Source organism: Chironomus tepperi, unplaced genomic scaffold (assembly GCF_022539635.2).
Source record: "Chironomus tepperi strain 1889 unplaced genomic scaffold, CSIRO-AGI_Ctep_v1 contig_445, whole genome shotgun sequence".
Taxonomy (NCBI): Eukaryota; Metazoa; Arthropoda; class Insecta; order Diptera; family Chironomidae; genus Chironomus; species Chironomus tepperi.
The window spans coordinates 1,916,502-1,928,099 of record NW_027226567.1 but is presented as its reverse complement, the minus strand read 5'-3'; the positions used below and the strand labels follow the sequence as shown (position 1 = coordinate 1,928,099).

Genomic DNA, 11,598 nt, shown 5'->3' with positions numbered 1-11,598 from the left:
CCAAAACGTGATAATTAAAGACCAGGAGTATCAAATCAAGGACAAATTTGTTTTCCTTTTGGTTTTTTATCGAAATTAAATTTGTTTTAATTGTTTTTTTACGCTTGCGATGGATGAAAGGATTTAATGGCTGTTTTGTATAGTGACTAACCCGGTCGGCACATATTTTATCAGCACAGCGCTGTTCCTGATGTTGAGACCGAGACTTCCTAGATAGTCTCCAGAATTCGTCGAGACCAAGACTTTGAGAAATCCTACTTAGAACCAAGTATTAGTCATTTGGTGCAAACAGCTGAATTTATCAAGATGTTCTAAGCAGCCAACTGGTTCTAACCAATATGTCTCGACCGGGCTCAAACGGCTCTAACCAAATTTAGCATCCATACACTAAAATTTAGAATAGCAATAGGCAGAATGATTGTATGAATTGAAAAAAAATCTTAATGTGATGATCAAAATTTATTTATTCAAGATATAAAGATGTTGTGTATGTATAAAATAAATGGTTTATTTAGTCATTTAATTGCTACATTAAATATTCATATGCATTCACAGCAAAATGTGGAGAAGCAGGTTATTATACTTGTAGTCAATGTGCGGTACGGATGGTATAAAATTTATGGATGTTAGTTCCATACACTAACGCAATTGGTGACATAAAAAGCTGGAAAGCTTAGTTGAAAATCCGTTTTGAACCAAAAATTTTACAAAATTTATCAATTTAACTTATTTGTACCATGATTAACAATCGATTAGCGCCCACACCTTAAAGAGCCTTAAAATCACTATGCCATTGCAATTTAAATCATGTTAAACACATGAATTTGAATGGTTTTATCAGATTTTCTGAAAAAATGGAAATCCAGTGTCAAAAATTGAAGTATTTTTTGAAATTAAAGTAGTAAACAAAGCAAATTTGTGAATTTCTACAACATTGTTTATTGAAATTTGTTTTTAGAAGTCCAGGCAAGGAGAAAAAAGTCAAACTTCTGACACTGAATTTAAAAACGACTTATTCCTATCATATTAAAGTTTAATACAGGTTATTTTGATCATCAAATTACGACTCCACTGGATCTTGTTCTGAAGTCTTTAATTCCATTGTTCATTTTTGAGTTTTTGACTTTTGATTAGAGGAATCGTTGCTACTTGAGCTGTTTCCTCTAGATAATGTTTTGTTCTTGTCGTACATGGTGTCACTCTTTCGAGGTCTTGATGCACCGTAGCTCGCAAATCCTTGATCATTTGCTGGTTTAGATTTTTTGAAGAATGAATCCATTGCTTATTACATCGATCTTTACGTATTCGGTGTGTAATTTAAGATTTTAACGTCTTTTATTTCTTTATACTTTTTTTCAAATAAAACTACGTCTTGTTTGCACAGATTTTTGTATACTTGTGAATGATCTCCGGTTTAGTTTTGACAAATTTTCTCTCATTTTCTCTCTAAACTGGTTTCTTGCCATCATTTCTCAGAGAATTGGACGTTGCTTCACGTGTAATAAGTATCTTTTTGAAGTTCAAAATAACATCTTATGATGCAAATTTTTGAACTGGATGTATAACTTGTTAGATATGTCTTGAATCGTAAATATGAATTTCTCATCACTCTCTCTTTACAGAAATAAGATGCAAAAAGAAGAATTGTCAATAAGATGGCTTCTCGGTGATGAAGCTTTATTGTTAATTTCTTCAGCAAGCTGTCTGTTGAGTCACCGGATGGTATTAAATTAGAATAACAAGTTTAGTCAAGAATATTTGGGTAAATCACTGAAAATAATAAAAAAATAAAAACGGTGATTTTTTCTGGACTTTTGCCGTGCAACTTATGACATTAGCGGATATCTGCATTTGTAAACCATTAGAAATTCAAATATTTTGGTTGCAATCATTTGTTAGAGTCAAAATACTCATAAATAATGTGATAATTAGTCTGGTGTTCAAGGATTAGATCAGAGATCAGATGTTCAACCGAGAGACACAAATGAAGAAGGCGAAACGGAGCGACACAAATGAAGGAGGTTCCGCGACGGAACCGCTTTTGGTAAAAATTATGAAAATCTCTACATTTACAACTTTAATTTTAAAAAATTTTACAAAATTTTAAATTTTATTTATTTCAACTTGAGTGTTTGAACATTTTTTCATTTAAAGGAAGCTGTTTTGAGCGACACAAGTGAAAAGGGCAACGCCACGAAGCATTTAAGTCTTCGCTTAGCTCTTTTATTAATATCAAATGGAAGCCGCCCTTATTGACAACCTTCTCTGTTTGGCAGCCATATGGAAGTCATTAGGAAGCCGCTTCTATTTAGCAGCCATATGGAAGACAATGGGAAGCTATTTCTGTTTGACATGGAAACCATTCTGAGGCGGCTTACTTTTGATATTAATAAAACAACTTTATTTAAGCTTTAAAAGTTCTTTCATCATTTGTGTCACTCGGGTTACATCGTAACCTCGCCGAAAAAATGGGACGAAATTAGTTGCAACGATGTCGTCAAGGTAATTTCGCATCTTACCGTTACGGCGACGAAGATGTGTCCTTGCGAACATGGGGTGCTGTTCGGGAAAGTTTAAATATTTTGTTATTATTCAAGTCTTGTGAATTAATGTTAAAATTATTAAAAAATTGGTTTGGCTTTCAAATTTGGAAATGAATATGAATTTTGATATTTATGTGTCTAAATCAGAGTTTGAAAAGGCAAATTTATCAAAGGTAAGGGTTTTATAAAATTAAATTTTTCAAAGGCAAATGTTCGCAAAGTCACAGGCAATAAAATTCAACACTTATATTAACTTAAGGAACAGAAAAACACAAAGAATTTAAGGCAAAGAACAGAATTTATTATATAAAGTTAATTATTTTAATGCAGAATTCGAATTCAACTCGGATTTTATATGAAAAAGTCAACTAAACTTAAAACAAAATATGAAAGTTGACTTGAGTCAATTTTTCCTTATAAAATCCGAGTCAACTTCGAGTACTGCTTTAATATGAACTCAAAAATTCTAAATGAAGAGTTTTCTCAACAGTTGACATTTTAGTTTCATCTTGTATTATAATATTTACAATTTTAAATGACTCATTCCGCGAATTTTCGTTGTTTGTCAATTTCATTAAAGTTAATTTACAAGTCAAGACCACAGCAAGACTTTTCTCATTGAGACTAATGTATAACCACACAAAATGAATGTGTATTGCAAACTTAATCAACAGGTGCTTCAAGGCATTAATTATCATTAAAAATTTCTATACACTGCAACTTGCTATCAATGAATCCAATTTCTACGCTTATTTAAACATCTTGCACACAGTACCGGCATTTAACAGTGTTAGATGTTACACATATTTGTATGAGTGCCATTCAAGGCCATTTCTACAACTGGCTTAGCTTTCACTTGCACAAATTGGATTTTACACATTTTTTATGAATTTTTAATTTGGGTTTTTTTTTTAAATTTGTCACAATTTTTGTAAACTTAATCTAAAGTTTAATAATTTTATTATAATTTCATTCCTTTTTTTGTTCCTTGATAACTTGTTATCCATATTGAAATTGGCAATTTTTCAACTTTATGCACAAATTAATCCAAATCACGACTCTAATTAGATTCAAGAAATTTGGTTATATTCACAAAATTCCTTTATTGCATTTAAATGTTGCATAATATTGACAATTCCATAGTATTCTGTATGATTCATCAAATGTTCTCGAAACTTATCGCTTTCCGAAAAACCAACCCAGCAGTGAACCTTTGCCTGAGGATGACTTTGCTTTTTCTGTTTTACTTTTACTAACTTTTCTTGGCATTGACAGTCCATAACTTGAAAAGTTTAATTCTGTATCTTTTCCAACTATTTCCGGCTCATCTACTTCCTTTTGTTCTATTTCTTTTGTATCCACTATTGGTTTATTGTCTTTTGAACTACTTTGTCGATCCATTTTTGAGAATTTTACTCGATTTTACACAACTTTAATTAAAAATACGTCCACTTTCCACAACGTGTTGGCGATTTCTGAGTATTTAACAGTTTTTCTTTTCGTGTTAAGTTTATCTCATCTTCTCGCGAGAGACGATTTTTCTCAAAAAAATCAAGTTTTTGTTTTTGGTGATGTTAAAGCACGTCATTGGTAGTGACGCATCGATGGTACATTTAAGTTTCATTGACGAATTTTTGACAAAAATACATGAGGCTTAACATAATTTTTCTAAAAATAAATTCTTTCTTAATTATTAAGGGCGTAATTTAATTAAGGATTATTTATGGCCAGTGTTGATGCAGAGATCTGTGGAAATTATTTTAGTATTCAGGAATGTGGCTTTATTTTGCATTTGCTTTAGTGGCGTTTTGTTTCGTGGATATTAATTGTTTCCAGGCATTACACTCACAATTAACCATCTCTGTTACTACTGCATCGTTTGGACGGTTTGACATAACTGGAATACACCAGAGGAAGGAGGAGTAGGTGCTTGGGTAGGAGAGGCTAAAGGGAAATCCTCGTTTTAAATTCTCATTCCAAAAGTCAGATGTAATAAACGGCAATGAACCGAATTGGTCGAAGTGAAAAAAGAACCAAATTGGTGGTTTTTCCGACATACTACAACTTCCTCTAAAAGACAACAATGTGCATTGGCATACATTTTAGTCAACACTGCAACAAGTGAACGACCCCTAAAAGTATCACATACCTTCAGACTTTCCCGCTCTTATCATAATATTGACAAAATAAGCGATCTATTACTCATCAGTCTAAAATTTCACACGCTACTGTGAATACTTATTAACGTAATGCCCCATTTTGTCATTCATCACTCAAAACTTCATGTCAGAATAAGGCAGACACTTCCCCATTGAATATTAACACTCCAATGTAATATGACAGTTAATTTTCATTATTTAATGTGAGGAATTTCGGCATTCGTCATTAGGACAGCAAATAAATTATTCAAAAAACTACGTATCATCATCATTTATGGGTGCCATAATAAAATTACCGGTTACGGAAAAACAAAAAAGTTTAGTTTGGAATCAGTTGTGTTTGTAGTATTGAGTGGAATAGATTGGAGATCGGTTTGGTGTTGGAAGTGGATTACAGCCTGAAACATGATTGAACCTGAGGATAAGCACTTTGAGATGCGGAAAATTGAAAATCCAATTGTAAGTTCCTTAAATTCATCAAAAATTCAGCATTTCAATTCAAAGAAATCTTTAATTTTGTAGAAAATCAGGATAGACAACAAAAATTTCGACTCAGAAAGCATCTCAGCAATTAGGAACGTGTTAAAGTCCCTCAGCACATCCAGTGACATTTTAAACATTTTTACATCAAATGAAGACAAGTCAGCAGCCATTAGCTTATTCATAGAATCTCATGATCAAGGACACAAATCAAGTTTTTGGACTGAAAATGTGGATCTTGAAAATGTGATGAGGCACTACGCATCATCAAAATATTTCAATGTTAAGAACTTCTTCAGTATTTTGATGTATGACTGGTTTGATCCTAAGAATGAGTCAAATTATGGATTATGTGAGAAATTTGAAGCATTTGAAAAATTTGGAGATTCATTGATGAAAAAGTTGCTGGAGATTTTTGACCATAATGAGTACAAACCATTTTATCGTGCCTGTTTGAAGATAATTTATCAATATTTACATGAAAAAACTTTAGAACTAAGAACAAATGCAGCATTATCCCATGAAAACAAAGCCATGATTCATGAAAGTCGAGAAACTATTCAAAGTGACCAAGAACAGTTCCAAACTCAACTAAATAAATTCATAAATGAAGCACTGCTGATTAAAAATGAAGAATATAAAGTCAAAGTTCTAAAAGTTCTCATTGTCTACCTGCAAAATTCATACAATGAAAACTACACAAACCTCAAAGACAAGATAATGGAAGCTGTTCATTACAACTTCAAACAATATTCATGCTATGAGATTCTAATCGATTCCATTGTTAAATACTGCGATGAAAAGTTTTTCCAACTAATTTTCACGATGAAGGAAAACTTGGTGAACAACTTTGAGTTTGGTTTTGGGGATTTAATTACCAACTATAAGAAATTTTATGGTGAATACTGGGAAATAGCTATTAAGGAGAATGTAAGGCTCCTTCATCATGCGGCTATTAATTGTTGTGTGGATTCTGAATCTTCAGTGTTCGTGAAGCTTATTCTTGACAAGTGTAGCTTCATAGAATTAAATTCTTCAATTTTGGCAAGTTTCAAGGAGGTTGATGACTTTTATGTGCTGTTTAATGGGATGTTGGATGATAAGGAGATTAAATTTTTGGTAAGTGTAAAGGAACTGAAGTGAATGGAAGCATTTAGACTTGACAATTGATCAAATGGAATCAATACGGAGTTAAGTTCGAGTTCTGGATGTCTGAATACCTGATTATTGACGAATTTCTTAAAATCTCATCAATTGTAGTCTGTTTTGCTCGAAAATCATTAAGTCTTTCATTGCCGGAGCCCGAATTCAACGAGACTTTTCTAAAATCGAGTTGATATGAGTCAAATTTGATCTAATCAGACTCAAACAGCCTTCTTGGTGTCGGTAAAGCTCTTCCACTTGACATAACTATGACCAAGCGATTCCATCGCGCTACTGGGGATGAACCTTTGCATACATAATTAACAATAACAAGCGTATATCTTCTGTCTAACATCCAATGACGCCAAACTTTCTTGATCCGCATTTGATTTATAACAAAAATATTCTAATCAGATTCTCATTTTAGAATGACATCTACGATACGTTTGATCACGAGGATCCAGTCGAAGCATTTCGAAAGTTCTTAAAAGACAAGAAATTTACTGTCAAAATGCTATTGGGACGTAGAAATGTTAGGGAAATGAGTCTGTTTGAGAACATTTTATTTCATTCCAAATTTTATCCTGTTTTGGATGATTTGTGGACTAAGTTTAAGCTTGGAAGACGACCAGAACTGATGATGTTGGTGAGTATGTTCATGCAGAGCTGGAAGTCGACACAGATTTTGAATGTAAAATTCGGGTCAACTTCGAGTTCTGTTTTCAAGAAGCCAGAAAGTTCTAAAAGAAATCTTCATAATTTTTCAGAAAAATCCCTTAGGAAAGTACTTGATAGAGTACGTCATATTAACCAGAAACATCAATCAATTGACATCATTTATGTCACTTTCATCTCATCAAAGTAAATTGACATACAGCTCACCCAAGCATTTTATGATGTTCAAAAATGCTCTCGTCTATTCCATATCAGGAAAATCATTATTCGAATATAATTTGGACACAGATTTCTGTGAGGATTTAGATCCAAAATTAAATTTCTTTGAGATATTAGCTTATTTGCTTGAGGAAATTGGATCAATTGATGACATCAAACCTGATGTATTAATAGACAATTTAATGGAAAAGATGACTGGCAATATCAGCAATTTAGATCTTCTTTTGGGACACATGATTGCTTATTGGAATCCTCAAAGCAGTCACGCTCAAGTCTATAAGAAGAATTTATTGCGTCGATGTCCTTTCTTTGATCTTCTATTTATGGTTATTGAGGGAAAGTCTGAGGAGTTTGAGCATGAATATTTGAATAAAATTAGTCATCTTGAGAAGACATTTACAGCACGATACAGCGATGCAGATCTTCAGAATTATAAAAATGATTCATTTACATCAAAATTCATTGCGATTCTTCTTCTTGCTGCAATTAGAACAAAGCAGCACAAAGTAATTGACTGCATATTAGCTAACAACTCACTATCAATGTCCAAATTCATATTCACCAAAAATATGAAAGTTGATCAAATTCACAACTACACAGCACTGACTTTAATGAAGAAAAACTGTCAATTAGGTGGCGATGACTTTCCAAAAGATTGGCTGACACACGACGCTCTCATAGAATTTCTTGACTCGAGGATAAATTGCCATGACAAGGAGCTGATTGAGATTGATTGTTCATTCATGTCGCGGATTGAAAGACAGAAAATTAAAGTAACAAGCAAATGTGACATCACTGACGATTTTTTAATTAATGAGGACATAAAGTCATTTAAATATTTAGAAGAAAATGAGATTGATGAAAATATATCCACACATCCAGTCATTAAGACAATTGTGGCCATAAAAAGACAAAAGTACAACAGCATTTACATGTACAATTTTTGGACATTCCAAATTTTATTCTTCTTTCCATTTTTGTGGCAACTTCAGCATCATTATCTTGGAATTAAGGAATTGGATAATACAGAAAGAAGTATGCTGAAAAATATTTGGTTTTGTGGATTATTTTACCTGATTTGTAGGGAAATGGTTCAAGCCTTTTTCGCCATGACACTTAAGCGACACTTTTGGGACAAAACGAATGTCATCGACTCAATTTTAATAATACTCTCAATGGCTTTGATAGCTGCATATTCAGGCTTACTTGATGATCAAGCTAGAAAGTTTCTTGAAGTCAGTTTGGTCATTGTGACTTCAATAACATTAGCAGCAGACATTCCAACATCAAAATCTCCATTATACATGCACATCTTCAAAAGTGTTGCAGCGACCTTCCTCAGCCTGTTTTATTCATTTGCATTAATTTTGGCGGCATTTGCATTGGCATTTATTATTGTTTTCGAGCACAAACACAATCCAGATGTTAATACCAATACAGCTTCTAACAAAAACTTTGAAAATTTGTATACATCTTTAACAAAGGTTGTGACTATGTTAAGCGGTGAATATTCTATCGAGCCAATTACACTGTCACCATTACAATTACTTGTATTCGCTATTTTTGTCATAACTTCATTTATATTGTATAACCTAATACTCGGTTTGTCGATTGAAAACATAAATGAGGTCAAGGAAGGATCTAAAGGATTCATACTGTTAAGGGAAATCCGTAAAATTATTGGGGCGGCAACAAAATTGGAGAAATTTTACCATGGTCTTATGTAAGTTGGTTGAAATATTTATAGAGGATTGTTCATGTTGAGGTGTGAGCAGAACTCGAAGTGGACAAGGATTTTGAGTTGAATTGATTTGATTCCATCCAAAATTCGAGTCGATTCAAGTCGATATGCAGTCTAGTTGACTGAAGTCAATATGGAATCGAGTTGACTCAAATCAACATGGAGTGGAGTCGACTCAAGTCAAATTTCGAATCGATTTCGAGCTTTGGATGTGAGACAAAGGAGAAAATGAATGTTTCAGTCCAAAAATCCTTAATTCAAATCTTGCATCAATTTAAGGCTCTGGATTTGCATCAAATAAGACCAAACTGTGAAATTCTCAGTCTCAGTCTGAACAATCCTAACATTTTCTCTGATTTCCCCTTAAAACTCAAATTAATTCAATTCCTCCAATTCTTTACAGGTCACTAAAGATCCGTCTCAGTCACCACTCCTACCTCCGACCGCTCCAATTCACACTTGTTGACATTCCATTTGGAATTGTTAAAATCTTCATCGCAAAATACATCTTCATTCACAACATATCGAAAGTCTACATCAATCGAAGAAGTGGCGATGTCTATGTGTTTAATGATAATTCCTACAAGTCTATTTTTACTGGAAAGAGTTTGAGTAAAAAGTTCAAAATTGATAAAAATACTCTGAGTGAGATTCGCAATATTATAAGTACAAGAAATCAAAACTCTTTTGAGGAGCTTAAGAAAAATTTATAAAATTTGAGTGGATGTCAATTAGTGACTATGCTTATGAACTCAGAGCATGGGCGAAGTCTAGAAATAAAAGTTATGTGGGTTCTAAAACTTTTGTAAATGTTTATTTTTTATTGAATTTCGATTTTACAGGTATTAAATGTGAAGTATCCTCTTACTTACTTACTTCGATGGCTGAAAATATTGTGATCCATACTTTTCCATAGATTTTGCCGGAAGCTGGTTCTATAGTTATCTTTGACATTCTTACTTCCAATACCAAATGCAGCTCTACTTCTATCAATAGCTTCAAAGGATGCTCGAGTAAGTAATTAAGTAAGTAAGCGACACAAAATAAGAAAGTACCGCCAAGGAACTTTATGTGATCCTCGAAAGCTCATTAATGAACACCAAATGGAACCCGTTTCCGGATGGTATTCATGCTTATTTACTTAGTTTGCCTTACATATCAATTTTGATCCATGAATTCTCCCATTTTCCCAGATGTTTGAATGCGACATATTTCGACTCCTATAGAGTGGACGAAAATACGTTAGAACTAGACATCAACTAGACATTGTGACATTCGAGCCTATTTTAGTACACATAAAAGTCAATGTCAATCTCAATAAGTAATTTTGAGAACCAAAACTAATTCTCTCTTGTTTTCGATTTTCCCAGCACTTTTCTTTGGTCTATTTATAAAAGATCAAAACATTAGAAGAAACATATTCTTTCAGTATATTTGCAACCGTTCACGTGTTAAGGTAAAAAACCAAAAATTTTCTATAAAGTTCAAATTAATAAATTAATAAATTATTCATTTAACTAAGATTGTTCTTCTAATTTATAGATAAAATCCTTAAAAATCAAAAATGCAAGCACCTTTCCTCGGTCCTGATCGTCAATCGACAATATGTCCACAATGTCGGTCACAAATTCAAACAGTAGTCACAGATATTCCATTGACAAAAACTCATTTAATTGCACTTTTACTATGTTGTGTTGGATGTTTTTGTGGATGTTGTCTCATACCATATTGTACAAAGTCCTGTCAGGCTCAACAGCACTCGTGTCCAAACTGTAAATGTACTATTGGAATTTACAAAAACTGAAATGTATTAAGATCTATTAAAAAAATAAAAATATTATTTTACATGCATTTAAATTTGAATTTGTTTAATATTCACGTCTATCTATATAAATTTAGGAACTGCGAACACATTTTAGAGAAAAACAAATGTAAATTATCATAAATAAGTGAAGAAGAAAAGAAAATAAAACATTTAAAAAACATTTTCGTGACATTGATCGAGGAACTTGAGCGCATTTGGTGGAAATGATCGGTTTTTAGAAAATTTGAATTTAATTTGTTATTCTTCTAAGTAAACGATCCTTGGGATGAAGTTGGGATGAAGGCTAATGTGATACTTCCATAATAAACTCGACACGCACAATGACCTGTCACGGTAACATCAGAGCAACTTCACGTCTTACAAGTAACACACGTGCAAGAATGTAGCGATCCCCTTACAAACAAGTGGTTACTGTTCAGGAAAAACAATTTTTGTTCATAAATATAATGAAAAAAGAACATCTTTGGGTCTGATTAAACGTCATTTGTGAACAATCCCATTAAACTCGCGGGACCCCCAGACACGCGGTCAAACAAAATAAATAAATATTCTCACTTAAAAATGTCAAACAGAAAAGAAAATTTGAGAAAATTAACAAAAAGAAAACATTAGATTTGAGTGTTTTTCTTTAATTTCGAATATATATCATGAATTTCACCATATTTCGTAATAAAAATGTGCCGAACGACTCAACATTCTTGTCGACCTGAATTCTTTAAATAACTTAACATTTAAGCAACAAAAAATTCTATGAAAAATAATGACCAAATTTTTTTTGCAAAATAACGGTTAAAAATAATTCAAACCTTTGAC

At 32.6% G+C, this 11,598-nt stretch overlaps 1 protein-coding gene and 1 long non-coding RNA gene across 2 annotated transcripts; one reads left to right on the top strand and one right to left on the bottom strand.

Annotated features, from left to right (window-relative positions):
- Positions 1–440: 440 nt before the first annotated feature.
- LOC139098395 (uncharacterized) lies at positions 441–4,128 on the bottom strand. The gene is made up of 2 exons (XR_011545188.1): positions 3,071–4,128; positions 441–1,770 (listed from the first exon to the last, which is right to left on the bottom strand). It is a non-coding gene; the product is annotated as an uncharacterized lncRNA (long non-coding RNA).
- Positions 4,129–5,014: 886 nt separating this feature from the next.
- On the top strand, positions 5,015–9,770 carry LOC139098394 (uncharacterized). The gene is made up of 5 exons (XM_070650589.1): positions 5,015–5,161; positions 5,225–6,301; positions 6,753–6,971; positions 7,093–8,942; positions 9,364–9,770. Exons 1-5 carry the CDS (start codon positions 5,108–5,110, stop codon positions 9,671–9,673), a joined length of 3,510 nt encoding a protein of 1,169 aa, XP_070506690.1. The 5' UTR covers positions 5,015–5,107; the 3' UTR covers positions 9,674–9,770.
- Positions 9,771–11,598: the final 1,828 nt, after the last annotated feature.

Excerpts from the sequence above, each read along its gene's own strand:
- LOC139098394 (XM_070650589.1), top strand. The coding sequence starts at position 5,108 with ATGATTGAACCTGAGGATAAGCACTTTGAGATGCGGAAAATTGAAAAT. Across the intron at positions 6,972-7,092 it reads GACCAGAACTGATGATGTTG|AAAAATCCCTTAGGAAAGTA; the intron begins GTGAGTATGTTC and ends ATAATTTTTCAG. Across the intron at positions 8,943-9,363 it reads AAATTTTACCATGGTCTTAT|GTCACTAAAGATCCGTCTCA; the intron begins GTAAGTTGGTTG and ends AATTCTTTACAG.